Here is a 21,519-nt window from a genome sequence, read left to right as displayed (position 1 = left end):
CACTAGATCTATATTCTGCTGTCATGCAGACTCGTTCACTGCTTAGAGCGGCGAGATGTCTGTTTGCACATATCTGGCATGTTAACAACAAATTACATGAAAACAGCTGTTTGAGATCAAAATGAACATCTGAGCAATATCACACAAAAATATCTGATTTACTGTATGAAGAACATGTGTTCAGGCAGAAATAATGAATAAATGGAAAATGATAATCTGCCCACTTTGACACAAAATATCCCATTTCACTCCACCAAGATCACTTGCAGGCAGAAATAAATGGAAATCTTTCCATTAACTATAATCTGGACATCTTCTTGTGGCTCATGAAGCTTGAATCTCGATCACTCTGTTGACATCTGCTTCTTCTGCATCCTGTGCAAATGAAACAACACAGAGAGGTGTTGGTGCTCTGAGATGAATCTACTGCAGCTCCGATTGTTTCAGAGGAAAATACTTCCTGCTTTTACAAAATGGCTGCCGCACATTACAGTCAGGCAGTTCATCACTGGACATAAACTTTACACAGATACTCTGTGTATCCACAGTCAAACACCAGCAGTGAGTCAGCTGCTCTGCTGCTGTTTTCGTCACCATGTTTGAGGATTTGATGATCTTCCCCCATTCTCTCTGCCCCTTCCCTGTCCACCTACTGTCAAATAAAGGCAACTAGTGCCCAAAAAACCTTTAACCAAACAATATATATATATAGAAATAAACAAAAAAAAAAGGCTGAAGTTGATCATACTGGTTCAATCAGCTCACCTTTTCTGGTTTGTTGGACAATCTCAATTGAAACAAGCTGAAACAAAAAGAGATGAGATAGATGTTAAACACTGATATTCAAAAGAGACCAGCTGCTCTACAGCTGCAAAGTATCAGCTCTATGAAAAGTGTCTCACCACTCAAAGATGATGATGGTACTGTAGAGAAATAAAGTTCCCAGGATCTTCACTACAACATGGACATCAACCCCCAACGTTGGAATATCTGTTAAGACAGCACGGTCACCTTATCCTTTGTGGAAAATGCTTTGGCTCTAAATTGTAGTTGTCTTTTTTAAGTTAAAGTTGTTTAAATCAGACAGAAACTGATGTGCTGATGAAACATAAACCACAAGCTGAACCACTGACTTAAAATCATGTCAATACCAAACATAGAAATTAATGTCATACAATTAATTTGAAATGCATTCGATGGGGTACAAAGAAAACATTAGAATCAATAAAGAATAAGAAAAGAACAAGTGATACATGAGAGGAATCAGTTTAATTAATTTTACCTTCATTGTTCAGATGAATCCATGATGACGTCTGATTACCGAGAATATTTGCAGCCACACAGGAGTAACTTTCTGTATCTGTCACACTGGTCATATTGAGTCTGTAAAAGTCTCCTTCAGCTACTTTCATGGCTCCATGTTTGCTGTTCTTGAACCAGGTGAAGCTGCTGATGGGAGGATTGGCTCTGCTGGAGCAGCTCAGGTTCATCCAGCTACCTGCTGACACCAAACCTGATGGACTGATGGATGCTGAGGTGTCTTTAGGAGCATCTGAGGAAAATGTTACACAGATTAACTTTGTTCATCAGAAACGGATGAACCATGATGTGCTGACAGGATCACTTACATGAAACACTGAGAGTCATTTCTGTCTCTGCTGTCTTGACATGTTTTCCTTCATTCACAGGATATCTGACAGAGCAGCTGATGGTGTATCCATCATGTGTGTCTGACAGAGTGATGGTCTCCTGGATTTTAGCTGTAAAGGTTCCATCTGTGTTTTCCTCCATTTGCCTATGAGAGTTTTGTTGGAGATTCCAGGTGAGTTCAGGAGGGGAGTGAGGACAGGGAGTGAAAGCTGAGCAGGTGATGGTGACAGACTCCTTCTCCTTCAGTTCACCTGGGATGTTGATTCTGGGTTTCCAAGCAGAATCTGTAGTTTAGAATAAAGTAAAATACAGAACATTAACAAGAACATAATCAGGTGAAGGTGTTGTAGATATTTAAAGAATGTATACAAAATCTTCCACAACAAAAATTTTAAATTAAAAATAGACAAACGTATCAACATTCTAATTGATGCCGATTTAACTACAATAAAAAGCAGTAATAGGTTTATGTAGATTTTTTCCTCATCTCATAATAAATGTGAAGACTTGAAAAGATGAAAAGTAACTTCTGACAGGAGCTCACATTTTTCCAGTGTTGCAGTTACAACATTGCAGACATCAGCAGAAAGATTGTTTAATGTATACTGTCAGTATCTCAGCAGTATTCAACTGTAATAACTTCTAAAACGACCACTTTGTGTTCACAAACTGCTTTCTTTAACACTGAACTCTGACTGATGCTGTTGATAATCCTACAGAAGATGTTTCATTTCACACTGAAGCTTAGATTAAAGGAGTTTGTAGTTTTACATGAAAACTAAAACTGATGTCGCATTTTATTCAAAATGTTATAGACTAATGAAAAGAAAACTTTCTCACCTTTAACTGTTATTCGAATAGGATCATCACAAACTGTTGCTCTGAACGGTCCGTTCTCAACTCTGAAGAAGTATTTGTCTGTATGAGTTGTGCTTAAATCAGAAAACAGAGTGGTGCAGTTTTTCTGACTCAGGTTTCCAGTGATCTTCATTTGATAGATGTTAGTCGACTTACTGCTGTTGAAAACTACATTGTTTGGATTCAAAGCAAACCTCTCGTCACTTTTAATCCACACTCCATAGATAGTTCCTCTAATGTTAAATGTTGTATGATCTGTAGCAAAGCTACATGGGATTTGCAAACAAGATCCACTCAGTGCTTCCATGTCCTTTGGTGCAGTAATGAAGAGGTGTGCATGTTTCTTATCACATTCAGCCAAAACACCTGTAAAACCAGACTAATGATGAACATAATGTGGAGCAAAATCTGCCTGAAAACAAAGTTCATGACACACAAACTACAGTTCAGCTGTAGAATGTTACATGTGGAGCCTTTAAATAACATCAGTATCAAACATTTAAGACCAGAAATGATTCAAGTCATGTTTCCCAATGAAAGTGAGAGAACAAAGAGCTCACCTGGAAGAAAGAAGACACTCAGGAACATGTTGACTGTCACCACGTTCACAGACAGGGCTGCCATGAAACTCCTACATTCCTCCTTCATCTCTGAGACTGAAAACAAGCTGAAATAAACGGTCGTATGTCCGTGTTTCCATCAAAGCAGATATGAACTAAAACTTCTTTTCAGCAACCTCAAACATTTAAACCAGAAACTTAAAATCTACAAAACAGAATTTATTGTGTCCTGAAGTATTTTTCAGTAGAATTCATGAAAATAACAAAAATGGACAAATCTCAGGCTGGAAATGTTAAAATATATAAATCATTCATATCATTGTTAGCGTGATCCGCAGCAGATCAAAGAACCAACTTCTCTGTTAAACAGTAAATGTCAAGTAAAAGCTTGATGGCTTCATCCCTCCTGCTGCCACCGTGTGAAAGAGGAAGTCACACTGTAGTATTTAGAGCTCATTAGGGTGTGAATCACAAATTGTTTTGTGAAAGATTATTTTTATTACACGTCTCACTGTCAGCAAATGCCAGTTTTAGTCAGAGTGTTTTTATATTTAATTCAGGTGTTCATCGAAAACAGTTCAAAAAGATGAATTTGTGCACTTTTGCTGCACACAAACATGGTAAATGCAGCATTTCTGGTCTAGTTGACCACTCAAAGCACTTTTACACTATAACCAACATTCATCCATTCACACACACTCCTACAGCACGTCTTACTCGATACATGGTTACAGGCAATGATGTGATTCTTTTTTTTAACTTCACAGTGAGTTTCATCCAGCAGTTGGAAACAACGACTGTAACATCAATAAAAGCAGCAGACAAAACTTGAACAATAAAGAAAGCTGTGGTCCACAGATCATACATGCATGGTCCTAAATACACGGGGCTTAGGCTTCTTTGTAATCTGTTATTCATTTATTCTCCCAAAGGGCTCAGTTGCTTTACTTGTGAAGTGAGACAGGAGTCAGACAGATGATTTTAATCCTAATGGTTCATTTAGTGACGTTCTGTAATTATATAAGAGTCTAAAATGACACAGAAACCCACTACACCTCATTCTTTCCCCAGTTGTAACTCCCCCACTTGAGGCAACAACTCACTCCGACCCAAAGCGGTGAAACACTGACAACCACATCCTCAGACTTGGCAGAACTAATTCTCATACTGGTAGCTTCACACTCAGATGGAGATGGCCATGAAACAAGGACAAAAAGCTTGTGAAATAACTGGCCATTAAAACCTTATCAAATAAAAAGGCAGAAGTTACAGTAATATAATATTTTTATTGTTGTCACACATTGTTGCTAAGGTTTCATGTCTGTTTTTTGGTTGATGAGAAACAGTTTTTCAAAGGGAAATTATTTACATGTGCAGTATGAAAATATCAGTGCATGTGCACACTGTGAGTTCAACAGGCCGGTTGCAATAAAAGAGCAGAGCTTAAGCTAAAGCAAATGGTTTTTAGGAATACAAATCTGAAACATGAGCAGGGGTAAGTTGTTTAAACTGGAAAAGAGTTTTTAAAAAGCTTGTGAAATAACTGGCCATTAAAACCTGATCAAATAAAAAGGCAGAAGTTACAGTAATATAATATTTTTTATTGTTTTTCCAAAAATTATCACACCCCAGCTGGCTTTAAATGGTAAATGGACTTGTACTTGTATAGTGCTTTTCTAGTCTAACTGACCACTCAAAGCACTTCACTACATGCTGCATTCACCCCACTCACACACATTCATACAGCACGTCTTAAGATACACATAACTACGTGCTTTCTAATCATTCAAACACATTCATATCCCCAATGATACACTGGGGGGGCAACGTGGGGTTCAGTGTCTTGCCCAAGGACGCTTCGACATGTATCCTGGGGAAGCCAGAGTCAAACCACCGACCTTCCGATTGGTGGGCGACTGCTCTTCCTCCTGAGCTACAGCCGCCCTAAAGGAGACAAATCAAATGACTAACAAGTCACAGAAAATGTAGGTGTAACACAAAGATGTCATCATTTTCATCCTACTGAGCCTCATGTTGCCTTTGAGTCAAACATCTGTCATGAGATCTTTGCTCAAGTGATGCCTGAAACATCAGCAGCTTTTATGTGACCAACAGTGCAGCCCAGTGGTGAAAAGCTGTTCTACAGTAATGTTAGAGGATGTTGGCACAACAGGGAAGCACAAGTGCAGAAAATGTCATCAACAAATACAGTTTGTTTACCTTCTCTCTGTTTACCTGCTCCTAACTCATCACATCAGCTGCAGCCAGAGTTCTGATGAGAACTAACAGGAGAGATCATGTTTCTCCAGTTTTAGCTTCTCTTCATTGGCTCCCTTTTAAATTCAGAATAGAATTTAAGATTCTTCTTCTCACATATAAAGTTCTTAATGACCGAGCTCCATCATATCTTAAAGATTTAATTGTAAGATAGTTTCCTAACAGAGCACTTCGCTCCCAAACTGCAGGTTTACTTGTTGTTCCCAGAGTTTCTAAAAGTAGAATGGGAGGTAGAGCCTTCAGTTATCAGGCCCCTCTCTTGTGGAATAAGCTGCCAGTAAATGTTCGGGAAGCAGACACCCTTTCCACTTTTAAGATTAGGCTTAAAACTTTTCTTTTCGATAAAGCTTATAGTTAGGGATGGCTCAGGTAATCCTGAAACATCCCATAGTTAAGCTGCTATAGGCTTCGACTGCTGGGGGACCTCATCTGTCACACCTTTCCTCACTTGGCTCTCTTTTTCCCCCTGTTTAATTTCACAATTGATTTTATGTACATGTGACATTATTGTGGTTATTAACCTATGTTTCCCTGTTCCAACAGATATCCTTTGAATGGCGTTATGGTGTTTTTCCCCCCTCTTTTCCCTCTTTTCTGTCTTCTCAAACCCCAGCTGGTCGAGGCGGATGGCCACCCTTCCTGAGTCTGGTTCTGCCAGAGGTTTCTTCCTGTTAAAAGGGAGTCGTTCCTTTCCACAGTTGCCACAGGCACGCTCAGGACGGGAGATTGGACTGAAGATACGTTTCGGTGCAATCTGTTGGTTTCCTTAGCTAGGATATTAATTTTTTGAATTGGCTCTATATGAATTAATTGGATTATGATTACAATGAATTGAATTCCAATTGGCTTGAATTGGACTATATTACTTAAGTGCCTTGAGATGACAATTGTTGTAATCTGGCGTTATATAAATAAAATTGAATTGAATTGAATTGAATTGAATCAGCTGATTTCCTCAGCTGATCCAATCACAGCTTCTCTCTGTCATTTTAATTCAATTTAATTCTTCAATTATAAACTAAAAAAATTAAATATTCCATATTTTCTCTGATATGATGCATATGAGATAACCTTTGTGTAACAATGTGACAAGATTGTTACAGAGGAAGCATCTAAAGTGATCTTTGTGGAATATCTCTTGAACAGTTGTAGTTTCACTGCTGCACGCCCACATCACAGCTCAGTGTAAGTGTGGTCGAGCTTTTCCTTCCAGCTTTCCTTAACCCCATGATGTTTTCCACCGTGGTCAAGGAGAGGAGCTTAGGACAAGTTGTAGGAAGGTCCTTTTCTTGACTATTCGATTACACCTCTTGTGTAATCTCTTCAGTTTTTTCCTGTCCTTCTACAAACCTTCAGTTTTCTGATTTACACCACCTGTGTGTTGTTACTTGTTACTCCCCTCAGCAGGTTTTTAGTTTCTTTTGTTAACCTCAGCTTCAGTGACCTGTCAGTCAAAAACTATGAGCCAAAAGTCTCATCAGTACAGGTTTACTGGGCCTCTATTTATGGTGACTGAACTTGAAAAAAAAATCTTGCAGAATTGCAGACAAATGCTGTATTAGCATTAAACTGAAGGAGATCTCCTGTAATTCTACACAGAATTGAGCCTGTAATATATACTTTAGACATGTCTCATGATTTAATTATTTGTGAAAGAACTGCCAAATGTGACACAGCAAGCACCAAAATTCTCATGTAGCGAGACGTTAAACTCTACATGATGACACAGGGTTCAAAATAAGCTGCGTTTCTTGAGAAAAAAAAATGTATGGAAAACTCAATCACTCTACAATTGGGAGGCTTTACTGTGAATCTGCATCAGTTTGTGCTGTGGACCAACATTACATGTTCTGTTAGATCAGGTTGAAAGCCTCTGTAAAATGATGGAAGTAACTTAATGTGGCACAAATGTTCAGTTGTATCTCACACAGTCTGTTGTAATAATATAAATGATATGAAAAAATGACTCAATCACTGAGCAAAAAGTATTTTACATTGTTGCCCACCAATAAACAGAACATGACATTCACTTACATTTTGAATAATAATGTAATTTGTTGAGATTCAAATTGTAAATAAAGTAAAAACAGCCTAAATAAATTAAGACTGAACAAGCAGCTCACCTGAAAGAAAGAATAGATTCAATCTCGCCACAGTCAAAGGGAAAGCTGCAATGAGACCCATCACCTGGATATACAAACACAAAACCCACGATATAAGAACTTTTCTATTCCATCTTAGCTCTTTACAGTCACACTTTACTTGTACAGCAAGTGACATTTAAGAGCTTATGTGGATTCTAAATGATACTCAAAACACTGAAATTTCCTCCTTTTTGGGGATGCAGGTTTCTTCTAAATCAAACTTAAGATTACAGGAAAAATTGTTAATTTTGTACATTTTTCTGACCTGCGTTGATCAAATGTCATTTCCACCATATCTCAATATACATCTGTTATTTAATTATAAATAACTTATACGACAATACAATTGTCTGGGACCCCTTTTTGTAGACTTTTTACCAGTTTCACCAAAATGTACAATAATCATATTTATAAATTAAATAAATCAAATCTCTTAAAGGGCAACTCCGGTATTTTTAAACCTAGACCTTATTTCTGGTATGAAATTGTCACGTACCAGAGAGGGATTCAGGACGCAGACGCAGGGTCGTGCGGTTTCAAGAGGTTTTATTATCACTCAAGACAACAGATGACGGCACTGCAGGGCGATCTCCCGCAGCGCAAACGAAAAGGCTATAAACACCTAAGCGCTCTCCTCCGTATCTACGAGGGAGGAGGAGCGCGGCTATGAAAGTTAACAAACTTCAAATCTCTCCACAACGGGAGGAAAACCAAAAGCTATGAACTCTTAACAAAACAAAGACTCGCTCTCAAAAGGAAGCGGATAAAACAAAGGCGCACTCGTTACAATAACAGAGGCTCTATGAAACTTTAACTTTACGCTCTCCTTTAATGGAGGCGACCATGACAAGTAACAACGAAAAATCACTCCGTGAAAATGGAGGAAAAACAAAGCTATGGAACTTACCGTAACAATAAATAAACTAAGGCTATGGCTGTGGAATAAATGACAAAGCAAGGTGCGCTGCAGGAGAGTCGCTCACTGCAGGCTCGTGGGATCTGTGGCAAACAAGACAAGGTGGCTGGTAGTGACGCTCGAACAGAGACAACATACTGGCACAAGACAAGGGAAACGCCTATTTGACTATACGACTATTTGAACACATGAGGGACCAAGGGGAAAAACTTGGTAATCAGGGAAGACAATGAGACGCATGACACGGGAGGAAGAGCAAGTTACCTGAAACGAGAGGACAAGGTTAGTGCTTTTTTCAAAATAAAACAGGAAATGACGAGCCAAGACATGGAACAGAGAATAAACCGTGACAGAAATACGTTTATCTACTCACCGAGAATGGTTTGGTGAAAGTCGGCGTCCTTCAGAAGATATTTAGATAACTGGCGATAACACATAAGGCAGCTGATAAGCAAAGCCTACAAGCAAATAGAGTATAGACACAAATCTGCATGACTGTGTATTACTGCGTAAACTTCCTCAGTCCTTTTTTTTTTTATCTTTGGCAATGTAAAAAAAATAAAAGTAAGTAATTTAATCAAAACCACTGTCAGTGTGTGAGATGTTATTGATCAGAGTTGTTGCTGAGTGTGTGAACATATGAGAGCAAACCCTCGCTCTCTCTTCAAGGATTGCATTCACAGTGCCACTCTCACTCTTCAGCTCAGCCACCATGTTTGGCCTCTGCTTCTTCAGAAAGAGCATGTAAGCATTTGGTGATTTAATGCATGCATCACACTTTTTTCCACAGAGGGAAAGCAAAGCAACTGAGGAGAATAAGGACTCATATGTTGCCACTGTTATGAATTTTGAGGAAAGGAGAAATTTTAAGGAGAAACATAATTCCACAAAAGGAACTGATTTGTCATTAAATTGTGAATGTAATATTTCCATAGAGACACCATCTTTTTTAACAGATCTAAAGCCAGTCACAATAGAAGACAATCACATTTTGAATTTAATCATAAAAGGTGAGCTTACCCTGGACAATAAGCATTCAGTGTGTTTACATACAAACATAAATTGCCATGGTTTCATTTATCTTTCATCAGAATATGTGTTACTGATCTCACTGTGACAGGATTAGTATGGGCGGATTGTAGGTGGAATGTATTCTGGTCTTGCTACTGGAGTCTGAGTTTAAATGGTAAATGGTAAATGTACTTGTATAGCGCTTTTCTAGTCTAACTGACCACTCAAAGCGCTTCTAACACTACATGCCACATTCACCCACTCACACACTCATACATACAGCACGTCTTAAGATACACATAACTACGTGCTTTCTAATCATCCATACCCTGATGGATACATCAGGAGGGGGTTCAGTGAGGGTGGGGGTTCAGTGTCTTGCCCAAGGACACTTCGACATGTAGCCTGGGGAAGCCGACCTTCCGATTGGTAGGCGACTGCTCTTCCTCTTGAGCTACAGCCGCCCCGTTTACAGTTTAGCCCTCTGGTCCTCTATTATGGGCCTTATTTGGAAAAAAAAACTTAAAGAACTATGCCAGGAGTCAGCAGCACTCAATGGGGTTACATGGCACTGTAAAAATCAGATTAATGGCTAAATTACAACAAGACTGAGTTATTCAGTTCATGTATACACCTTCGTCTGACAACAAACTGGACCGGATCGGGTTACTCGCAGTCTGATTAAGACCCCAAGATAAATCCGTTGATAGTCACACTAAACGTGTTTGTAGACGGTGAAGCACATGGTGAATTGGACTTTGTGTTCTGTGTATGCTCGAGATTTTTTCTCGGGGTCGTGACCCGGAAGTCGAAGGAGACGATATTACTGTTGTTGCCGCCGCTGGTGGAGATGAATAAACAACGTGATGGAGAATGTGCCGTTGTGCATCGCGTTAGTGCCATAAGCATGCTCATCACAAAGGAAAAGTAGAGGGACGTAGCTTCATCTTGATCTTCGTTCACCATCTTTCCCAAATGCCTGAGCTTGTTGTTGTTGGTGGTGGTGAAGAGGTCAACTGGAAGTGGCTCTATTAGTGATAGTTGAAATGGGTACAGCGCCACCTATGGCACCGGGGTATGACATGCTTTGTGCCAATGATTCGATTCATTCAGCGCCATATATCCAAGGATAACTACCCTCAGATAAGGAGCATAACCCAACTACATCTATAATCATATTAATCTCATCATGTAGACCCAGTCAGTGGGTCTACAAACCTCCAGCATGTGAGTAAACTGATGATGAAAAATGCATCTCCACATGCTCTTTTTATTAATAGACTTAAAAAAGGTAATTTTTATTGTAAAAGTGCTCTCAGCAAACTACATAATTCTGGATTTTTGAGTAAACTACGGTTAATTATTCCCTTACTTCGAATGTCTTTGGAACTTTGGAACGTTTTTCATTAAAGCAGTGAGACAGGTAAGCTTTAGGACAAATTCTCAGCAAAACATCTCTCATCCACATCGTTTTGTGTTTCTCTTTCTTCTGATAGCTAAACGCCTCAGATATTGGGATTGAAAATAAGCCCATTTAGACTTTGTGTCACAGTCTGTTCTGTCACAGTTTGTTCATGTCACAGTTTATGTTTAATCATGTTTTTCCCCTGTCACGTTCGGTTCACTCAGGTCACCTGGTTCATTGTTCACAGCTGCACCTCAGTCACTGATCACTCCCTCCACAGTATTTAGCCTCCTGGTTTCCTTTCAATCCTCACTTCATGCCACAGAAAGATAAGTTTGGCTACCTGCTGTACTCTGTTTTTGCCTTTGCTCCCTGTTCTTGTTGGAATAAACCTTTTGTTGAACACAAAGAGCTGCATCTGGGTCCTACCTCTCCACCAGTCCCTGACACTTTGTGTCAATTCACAGTTGACATTTCCTGATACTCTGCTCTTACAACTGTAGCGTCACTTAACAAATACACCATTCAAGTGACTTAAAGACAACATCAAAGGGCACATATGTCTAATATTTGAATTGCTTGACAAAAATCTTCATGAGCTGTTGAAAGAGAGACGTGGGAAACCACTCACACAGCAAGAGTCAAACTCATTGGCTTTGGCTCATTCCTGATCTCATATCATCATTTTTATGCATGCGACACTCAGCTGTGCACAGACCCCACAAAACTCTCCTCTTGTCGTTCTGACATCCAATCCCCAATGGCAGAAAAAAAACATCCCAAAAAGTCAGAGATTATTAATATCAATGATGATATCAGTGACCAAACCATGTGAGCTGCAGGGTGTGGAGCTTTAGAGCTTCCTGTCATTTGAGAACAACTGATTCTCTTTATTTCAAACATGAACTGACATCTTGTAGAAACAAAATGTAAATCTCTTTGTGATCACACTACAGAAGTTATTTTTTCTTCACTTGAGCGTAGAGATCCTCCGGGCTGTCAGCAGTCTGTGTTGTGCTGTTTTCTGGCTCCGACACTTTGACCTGTGCGTACACCGTCTCCTGCTGCTGTCTGCTGTCCTGCACTGAGACGGAGGAAGGTTCAGGTCTCTTCCTGAAGTTCATCTCTTCATAATGGAGTTCTTCCTCTGGTTTAGTGGCTGGTGTTTGAAGAGCAAGATCCTCTCCTGTTTGACTCTGTGGAAACGTGTTGAACAAGAAGTGCAGTGAGCTGGATCCTTCCACACAGAATGAAATAATGACTCGCGTTCAGTGAATGGTTATTTGATCCCAATTAAACAGCATTTTAATGATAAGCTTACTGTTCATGCAGCTGCTGTCAGGAATCTTAGCCTACAATCACATTCACAGTGCAGTACTGTTCACAAAGGTATAACAATAACTCACCTGAGTCTGATGTGGAGTTGGATGTTTGGACTTAAAGCACCTGGAAGACATCACAGAGCAGTCAGAATAATTCTACTGTGTTTCAGGTTAAAACACAGAGACACAGACTGAGAGCGAGTTGAGACTGATACGAAGCAAAGATTATTGGATGAACATCAGTAAAAAAACATCAGATTAAAATCCAGTTTGTGGAAGTTACTGACAAAGGAAAGAAAGAGAAGAAGCAGGAAAAACATTCAAACAGGCTCATTACATTCTCACCTTGAATTAAAGCTCAGTAAAAACTTCTGTAACCCCCTTTTTATCAGGGAAGTATGACTACACCGAAAAAAATAGTTTATAATACTCAAACAGACCAGTCCCAGAATTTGTAGGATTTCCCTCCAGGGAGTGAATGCCATTACTGAGACACACACAGTTTAGTTTGCTAATAATATCTATTCATATATTTTCCTTCAAACCTGAAACATGGCTAAAAGCATTTAATGCAGAACAATGAAAAAAAAAAGAAAATAACAAAGAAAAAATAATAAAGAGAACGCATAAAAACCTAAATGTATCCTCTGTTGTTTTGAGTTGAGTCTTCATTTATGAGCTAAGTATCAGCTCATTGGGCCCTTTAATTTGTGTGAGTATACATATATCCCACCACACCACAGGTACAGAAGGAAGGAAGGAAGGAAGGAAGGAAGGAAGGAAGGAAGGAAGGAAGGAAGGAAGGAAGGAAGGAAGGAAGGAAGGAAGGAAGGAAGGAAGGAAGGAAGGAAGGAAGGAAGGAAGGAAGGAAGGAAGGAAGGAAGGAAGGAAGGAAGGAAGGAACGCAGCATCCATTAACACAAGGGTCACTTAACACGAATATATAAAAATAGTAGCCCTCCCTCAATTTTATTTTTAGGTTAGAGGTCACTTTCAATTAGGGAAACTACTGTTAATATAGATTTTGCTATCTTAATATAAGTGTAATATAGGTTTCGGTGTCGTATGCATCAGTAGCTGACGCCACGGCCAGCAGAAGAAGTAATCAGTACATGAAGAAGCACACACTGAGTATTAGTGTTGGGAAGTTCGACTCTTTTGACTGAATCCGATCTTTTACTCTCGAACAGTAAATTGAGCGAATCTTTGAACGAGTCATTTTGTCCATTTCTCCAGCAGGTGGCGCTGTAGCCCTACTGTGGGCGTTGCACAAAAGGCCCACGGTTCTAAACACTTAACACTGGGCAACAAAGTTTGCTTCAGCTGAGCTGACAAAGTACAATACACAAAATTCCACAAACAATTCAAACCATGTGAAAACCTGGGAAAGCAAATACACAATAAGGTGACTTGTGTCTGTATCCTCCCTGCCATTGTTGTTTAAAGCACGACACTGACTCAGTAGCTGCCACGAACGAGAACGATCCGTTCAGCTCTGTCACGTGACAGCTGGTAGAGGACAAGTGAATGTAAAACTCACATTCATTTTGACAATTAATAACACAATTAAGTGAGAAAAAAAGTAACAATAAGTTCCTGAAAATGTTAAATGATGCATTTATTGTGTCCTATTACTAATATTATTATTATTGTCATTATCATTATTATCATATTATATTATTTTATGGTAGAGTATAACACAAAATCAATATGTTGATATAATTTTCAATAGTATTTATTCACATTATTACATTATCATTTATTTATTTACACACTTCACGCATTATATACACAAGAACACTAAACACATCTACAAGAACCGAAGACCAATAACTAATTATGATTTCATGAAAAAAGAATGAACATCACAAATCAGAAATCATTCATTTCAGCTCCCGTGGGACCCGGCGGGACCCAATCCCAATGCAGCCTGTAGTCCACAGCCCCGTAGCTGAGCTGCAGTCACATGATAAATGAACGAAACAATGATCCATATGAATGATCCGGTTTGTGAATGAACTGTTGTGCCTACTGCTCTTCAGCCTGAGCTGACTGTCACGTGCCAAATGAACGAGGACCCGAGGAGTTAAGTCGTGAACGAATCATTTCTGTTTCCTGTCCTGCTGACTGAGCTTATGCAGCTGCATTTGCAATTTCTGTATAAATAAATATGTTGCACGGGAGATGAGTCGGCCCATCATTTTTTAAAAGTGTGACAAGAACTCACGAAGCAGAGCAACTTTCATCCATCTAACGAGACGCTGTATTCTCTCTCATAAACTGAAGGCCAGTGGCAGAAATGTGTCACAGTTACATCTAACTCGCCGCTTCGCATCAATCAGACAGGGCGTTGGCTGATCTCACATAAGCTCACAGGAGTTCATTTTACCCTTGAGACGTCCCACACACATATACAGAGACGCTGTGCAGTTAACACTACACTAACAACCAGATCTATGAAGCCTGGGCTACACTTCTCTATGAAGAATGATAGTGTTTGAGATCATTTATATTCTGATACTCACCAAACAAAAACAACCAGGCAGATGAGCACAATGACAACAATCACTGTAATAATTGAAGTTGACAGCAGAGAGCTTCCTGCTGCAAAAGAAAAAAAAAGATAGAAAGTTAGACAGCAGAACCGGAAGTCACAGTTTTACATGGAAGGAAATTTCTGCATTTACCTTCATTGTTCAGATGAATCCATGATGACGTCTGATTACCGAGAATATTTGCAGCCACACAGAAGTAACTTTCTGTATCTGTCACACTGGTCATCTTGAGTCTGTAAAAGTCTCCTTCAGCTACTTTCATGGCTCCATGTTTGCTGTTCTTGAACCAGGTGAAGCTGCTGATGGGAGGATTGGCTCTGCTGGAGCAGCTCAGGTTCATCCAGCTACCCGCTGACACCAAACCTGATGGACTGATGGATGCTGAGGTGTTTTTAGGAGCATCTGAGGAAAATGTGACACATTAACTTTGTTCATCAGAAACGGATGAACCATGATGTGCTGACAGTATCACTTACATGAAACACTGAGAGTCACTTCTGTCTCTGCTGTCTTGACATGTTTTCCTTCATTCACAGGATATCTGACAGAGCAGCTGATGGTGTATCCATCATGTGTGTCTGACAGAGTGATGGTCTCCTGGATTTTAGCTGTAAAGGTTCCATCTGTGTTTTCCTCCATTCGTCTGTGAGAGTTTTGTTGGAGATTCCAGGTGAGTTCAGGAGGGGAGTGAGGACAGGGAGTGAAAGCTGAGCAGGTGATGGTGACAGACTCCTTCTCCTTCAGTTCACCTGAGATGTTGATTCTGGGTTTCCAAGCAGAATCTGTGGTTTAAAATAAAGAAAAATACAGAACATTAACAAGAAAATAATCAGATGAAGGTGTTGTAGATATTTGAAGAATGTATACAAAATCCTCAATAACAAAAATTAAAAATTAAAAACAGACAAAAGTATCAACATTTTAATTGATGCAGATTTAACTACAATAAAAAGCAGTAATAGGTTTATGTAGATTTTTCCTCATCTCATAATAAATGTGAAGACTTGAAAAGATGAAAGTAACTTCTGACAGGAGCTCACATTTTTCCAGTGTTGCAGTTACAACATTGCAGACATCAGCAGAAAGATTGTTTAATGTATACTGTCAGTATCTCAGCAGTATTCAACTGTGATAACTTCTAAAACGACCACTTTGTGTTCACAAACTGCTTTCTTTAACACTGAACTCTGACTGATGCTGTTGATAATCCTACAGAAGATGTTTCATTTCACACTGAAGCTTAGATTAAAGGAGTTTGTAGTTTTACACTAAAACTAGAACTGATGTCACATTTTATTCTTAATGTTATAGACTAATGAAAAGAAACCTTTCTCACCTTTAACTGTTATTCGAATAGGATCATCACAAGCTGTTGCTCTGAACGGTCCGTTCTCAACTCTGAAGAAGTATTTGTCTGTATGAGCTGTGCTTAAATCAGAAAACAGAGTGGTGCAGTTTTTCTGACTCAGGTTTCCAGTGATCTTCATTTGATAGATGTTAGTCGACTTACTGCTGTTGAAAACTACATTGTTTGGATTCAAGGTAACACTCTTTTTATTCTTAATCCACACTCCATAGATAGTTCCTGTGCTGTTAAATGTTGTTTGATCTGTAGCAAAGCTACATGGGATTTGCAAACAAGATCCACTCAGTGCTTCCATCTCCTTTGGTGCAGTAATGGAGAGGCCTGCTGGTTTCAGATAACAATCAGCCAAAACACCTGTAAAACCAGACTAATGATGAACATAATGTGGAGCAAAATCTGCCTGAAAACAAAGTTCATGTTCATGTTCAAACTACAGTTCAGTTGCAGCATGTTACATATGGAGCCTTTAAATAACATCACTATCAAACATTTCAGACCAGAAATGATTCAAGTCATGTTTCCAAATGAAAGTGAGAGAACAAAGAGCTCACCTGGAAGAAAGAAGACACTCAGGAACATGTTGACTGTCACCACGTTCACAGACAGGGCTGCCATGAAACTCCTACATTCCTCCTTCATCTCTGAGACTGAAAACAAGCTGAAATAAACGGTCGTATGTCAGTGTTTTCAGCAAAGCAGATATGAACTAAAACTTTTTTTCAGCAACCTCAAACATTTAAACCAGAAACAGAATTTATTGTGTCCTGAAGTATTTTTCAGCAGAATTCATGAAAATAACAAAAAATGGTCAAATCTCAGGCTGGAAATGTTAAAATATATAAATCATTCATATCATTGTTACCGTGATCCGCAGCAGATCAGATGACCAACTTCTTTGTTAAACAGTAAATGTCAAGTAAAAGCTTGATGGCTTCAGCCCTCCTGCTGCCACCGTGTGAAAGAAGAAGTCACACTGTAGTATTCTGAGCTCATTAGTGTGTGAATCACAAATTGTTTTGTGAAAGATTATTTTTATTACACGTCTCACTGTCAGTAAATGCCCGTTTTAGTAAGAGTGTTTTTATATTTAATTCAGCTGTTCATCGAAAACAGTTCAAAAAGATGAATTTGTTCACTTTTGCTGCACACAAACATGGTAAATGCAGCATTTCTGGTCTAGTTGACCACTCAAAGTGCTTTTACACTATAACCCACATCCATCCATTCACACACACTCCTACAGCACGTCTTACAAATAAAAAGGCAGAAGTTACAGCAATATAACATTTTTATTGTTTTTCCAAAAAATATCACACCCCAGCTGGCTTTAAGGAGACAAATCAAATGACTAACAAGTCACAGAAAATGTAGCTGTAACACAAAGATGTCATCATTTTCATCCTACTGAGCCTCATGTTGCCTTTGAGTCAAACATCTGTCATGAGATCGTTTGCTCAAGTGATGCCTGAAACATCAGCAGCTTTTATGTGACCAACAGTGCAGCCCAGTGGTGAAAAGCTGTTCTACAGTAATGTTAGAGGATGTTGGCACAACAGGGAAGCACAAGTGCAGAAAATGTCATCAACAAATACAGTTTGTTTACCTTCTCTCTGTTTACCTGCTCCTAACTCATCACATCAGCTGATTTCCTCAGCTGATCCAATCACAGCTTCTCTCTGTCATTTTAATTCAATTTAATTCTTCAATTACAAACTCTAAAAATGAAATATTCCATATTTTCTCTGATATGATGCATATGAGATAACCTTTGTGTAACAATGTGACAAGATTGTTACAGAGGAAGCATCTAAAGTGATCTTTGTGGAATATCTCTTGAACAGTTGTAGTTTCACTGCTGCACGCCCACATCACAGCTCAGTGTAAGTGTGGTCGAGCTTTTCCTTCCAGCTTTCCTTAACCCCATGATGTTTTCCACCGTGGTCAAGGAGAGGAGCTTAGGACAAGTTGTAGGAAAGTCATTTTCTTGACTTCGATTAGACCCCTTGTGTAATCTCTTCAGTTTTTTTTCCTGTCCTTCTACAAACCTTCAGTTTTCTGATTTACACCACCTGTGTGTTGTTACTCGTTACTCCCCTCAGCAGGTTTTTAGTTTCTTTTGTTAACCTCAGCTTCAGTGACCTGTCAGTCAAAAACTATGAGCCAAAAGTCTCATCAGTACAGGTTTACTGGGCCTCTATTTATGGTGACTGAACTTGAAAAAAAAATCTTGCAGAATTGCAGACAAATGCTGTATTAGCATTAAACTGAAGGAGATCTCCTGTAATTCTACACAGAATTGAGCCTGTAATATATACTTTAGACATGTCTCATGATTTAATTATTTGTGAAAGAACTGCGAAATGTGACATAGCAAGCACCAAAATTCTCATGTAGCGAGACGTTAAACTCTACATGATGACACAGGGTTCAAAATAAGCTGCGTATCTTGAGAAAAAAAAATGTATGGAAAACTCACTCACTCTACAATTGGGAGGCTTTACTGTGAATCTGCATCAGTTTGTGCTGTGGACCAACATTACATGTTCTGTTAGATCAGGTTGAAAGCCTCTGTAAAATGATGGAAGTAACTTAATGTGGCACAAATGTTCAGTTGTATCTCACACAGTCTGTTGTAATAATATAAATGATATGAAAAAATGACTCAATCACTGAACAAAAAGTATTTTACATTGTTGCCCACCAATAAACAGAACATGATATTCACTTCCATTTTGAATAATGTCATTTGTTGAGATTCAAATTGTAAATAATGTAAGTAAAAACAGTCTAAATAAAATATAACTGACTGAACAAGCAGCTCACCTGAAAGAAAGAATAGATTCAATGTTGCCACAGTCAAAGGGAAAGCTGCAATGAGACCCATCACCTGGATATACAAATACAAAACCCACGACACAAGAACTTTTCTATTCCATCTTAGCTCTTTACAGTCACACTTTACTTGTACAGCAAGTGACATTTAAGAGCTTATGTGGATTCTAAATGATACTCAAAACACTGAAATTTCCTCCTTTTTGGGGATGCAGGTTTCTTCTAAATCAAACTTAAGATTACAGGAAAAATTGTTAATTTTGTACATTTTTCTGACCTGCGTTGATCAAATGTCATTTCCACCATATCTCAATATACATCTGTTATTTAATTATAAATAACTTATACGACAATACAATTGTCTGGGACCCCTTTTTGTAGACTTTTTACCAGTTTCACCAAAATGTACAATAATCATATTTATAAATTAAATAAATCAAATCTCTTAAAGGGCAACTCCGGTATTTTTAAACCTAGACCTTATTTCTGGTATGAAATTGTCACGTACCAGAGAGGGATTCAGGACGCAGACGCAGGGTCGTGCGGTTTCAAGAGGTTTTATTATCACTCAAGACAACAGATGACGGCACTGCAGGGCGATCTCCCGCAGCGCAAACGAAAAGGCTATAAACACCTAAGCGCTCTCCTCCGTATCTACGAGGGAGGAGGAGCGCGGCTATGAAAGTTAACAAACTTCAAATCTCTCCACAACGGGAGGAAAACCAAAAGCTATGAACTCTTAACAAAACAAAGACTCGCTCTCAAAAGGAAGCGGATAAAACAAAGGCGCACTCGTTACAATAACAGAGGCTCTATGAAACTTTAACTTTACGCTCTCCTTTAATGGAGGCGACCATGACAAGTAACAACGAAAAATCACTCCGTGAAAATGGAGGAAAAACAAAGCTATGGAACTTACCGTAACAATAAATAAACTAAGGCTATGGCTGTGGAATAAATGACAAAGCAAGGTGCGCTGCAGGAGAGTCGCTCACTGCAGGCTCGTGGGATCTGTGGCAAACAAGACAAGGTGGCTGGTAGTGACGCTCGAACAGAGACAACATACTGGCACAAGACAAGGGAAACGCCTATTTGACTATACGACTATTTGAACACATGAGGGACCAAGGGGAAAAACTTGGTAATCAGGGAAGACAATGAGACGCATGACACGGGAGGAAGAGCAAGTTACCTGAAACGAGAGGACAAGGTTAGTGCTTTTTTCAAAATAAAACAGGAAATGACGAGCCAAGACATGGAACAGAGAATAAACCGTGACAGAAATACGTTTATATACTCACCGAGAATGGTTTGGTGAAAGTCGGCGTCCTTCAGAAGATATTTAGATAACTGGCGATAACACATAAGGCAGCTGATAAGCAAAGCCTACAAGCAAATAGAGTATAGACACAAATCTGCATGACTGTGTATTTCTGCGTAAACTTCCTCAGTCCTTTTTTTTTTTTTTTTTTTATCTTTGGCAATGTAAAAAATAAAAGTAAGTAATTTAATCAAAAACACTGTCAGTGTGTGAGATGTTATTGATCAGAGTTGTTGCTGAGTGTGTGAACATATGAGAGCAAACCCTCGCTCTCTCTTCAAGGATTGCATTCACAGTGCCACTCTCACTCTTCAGCTCAGCCACCATGTTTGGCCTCTGCTTCTTCAGAAAGAGCATGTAAGCATTTGGTGATTTAATGCATGCATCACACTTTTTTCCACAGAGGGAAAGCAAAGCAACTGAGGAGAATAAGGACTCATATGTTGCCACTGTTATGAATTTTGAGGAAAGGAGAAATTTTAAGGAGAAACATAATTCCACAAAAGGAACTGATTTGTCATTAAATTGTGAATGTAATATTTCCATAGAGACGACATCTTTTTTAACAGATCTAAAGCCAGTCACAATAGAAGACAATCACATTTTGAATTTAATCATAAAAGGTGAGCTTACCCTGGACAATAAGCATTCAGTGTGTTTACATACAAACATAAATTGCCATGGTTTCATTTATCTTTCATCAGAATATGTGTTACTGATCTCACTGTGACAGGATTAGTATGGGCGGATTGTAGGTGGAATGTATTCTGGTCTTGCTACTGGAGTCTGAGTTTAAATGGTAAATGGTAAATGTACTTGTATAGCGCTTTTCTAGTCTAACTGACCACTCAAAGCGCTTCTAACACTACATGCCACATTCACCCACTCACACACTCATACATACAGCACGTCTTAAGATACACATAACTACGTGCTTTCTAATCATCCATACCCTGATGGATACATCAGGAGGGGGTTCAGTGAGGGTGGGGGTTCAGTGTCTTGCCCAAGGACGCTTCGACATGTAGCCTGGGGAAGCCGACCTTCGGATCGGTAGGCGACTGCTCTTCCTCTTGAGCTACAGCCGCCCCGTTTACAGTTTAGCCCTCTGGTCCTCTATTATGGGCCTTATTTGGAAAAAAAAACTTAAAGAACTATGCCAGGAGTCAGCAGCACTCAATGGGGTTACATGGCACTGTAAAAATCAGATTAATGGCTAAATTACAACAAGACTGAGTTATTCAGTTCATGTATACACCTTCGTCTGACAACAAACTGGACCGGATCGGGTTACTCGCAGTC

At 39.1% G+C, this 21,519-nt stretch overlaps 2 protein-coding genes across 2 annotated transcripts; both read right to left on the bottom strand.

Moving 5' to 3' along the window:
* Nucleotides 1-324: 324 nt before the first annotated feature.
* LOC140284408 (sialic acid-binding Ig-like lectin 10) lies at nt 325-3,132 on the bottom strand. The gene is made up of 7 exons (XM_072378280.1): nt 3,069-3,132; nt 2,491-2,874; nt 1,629-1,934; nt 1,283-1,552; nt 903-990; nt 766-802; nt 325-375 (listed from the first exon to the last, which is right to left on the bottom strand). The coding sequence occupies exons 1-7, from the start codon at nt 3,130-3,132 to the stop codon at nt 325-327; spliced, it is 1,200 nt and encodes a 399-aa protein (XP_072234381.1).
* Nucleotides 3,133-11,780: 8,648 nt separating this feature from the next.
* LOC140284407 (sialic acid-binding Ig-like lectin 14) lies at nt 11,781-16,703 on the bottom strand. Its single transcript, XM_072378279.1, has 7 exons — nt 16,616-16,703; nt 16,035-16,418; nt 15,175-15,480; nt 14,831-15,100; nt 14,669-14,744; nt 12,228-12,267; nt 11,781-12,017 (listed from the first exon to the last, which is right to left on the bottom strand). The coding sequence occupies exons 1-7, from the start codon at nt 16,701-16,703 to the stop codon at nt 11,781-11,783; spliced, it is 1,401 nt and encodes a 466-aa protein (XP_072234380.1).
* Nucleotides 16,704-21,519: the final 4,816 nt, after the last annotated feature.

The sequence above is a fragment of the Leuresthes tenuis genome, unplaced genomic scaffold (assembly GCF_036924035.1).
Source record: "Leuresthes tenuis unplaced genomic scaffold, fLeuTen1.0.hap1 SCAF_24, whole genome shotgun sequence".
Lineage (NCBI taxonomy): Eukaryota > Metazoa > Chordata > Actinopteri > Atheriniformes > Atherinopsidae > Leuresthes > Leuresthes tenuis.
This window is presented reverse-complemented; position numbering and strand designations above follow the sequence as displayed.

Bases quoted from the DNA above. Each gene is read 5' to 3' on its own strand.
- LOC140284408 (XM_072378280.1), bottom strand. From the start codon at position 3,132: ATGGCAGCCCTGTCTGTGAACGTGGTGACAGTCAACATGTTCCTGAGT. The intron at 803-902 runs GTGAGACACTTT...TTTTTGTTTCAG, and splicing joins ACCATCATCATCTTTGAGTG to CTTGTTTCAATTGAGATTGT. The intron at 376-765 runs GTGAGCTGATTG...TCATTTGCACAG, and splicing joins TGTCCAACAAACCAGAAAAG to GATGCAGAAGAAGCAGATGT.
- LOC140284407 (XM_072378279.1), bottom strand. From the start codon at position 16,703: ATGAAGGAGGAATGTAGGAGTTTCATGGCAGCCCTGTCTGTGAACGTG. The intron at 15,101-15,174 runs GTAAGTGATACT...CATTTTCCTCAG, and splicing joins AGTGACTCTCAGTGTTTCAT to ATGCTCCTAAAAACACCTCA. The intron at 14,745-14,830 runs GTAAATGCAGAA...CTTTTGCAGCAG, and splicing joins GATTCATCTGAACAATGAAG to GAAGCTCTCTGCTGTCAACT.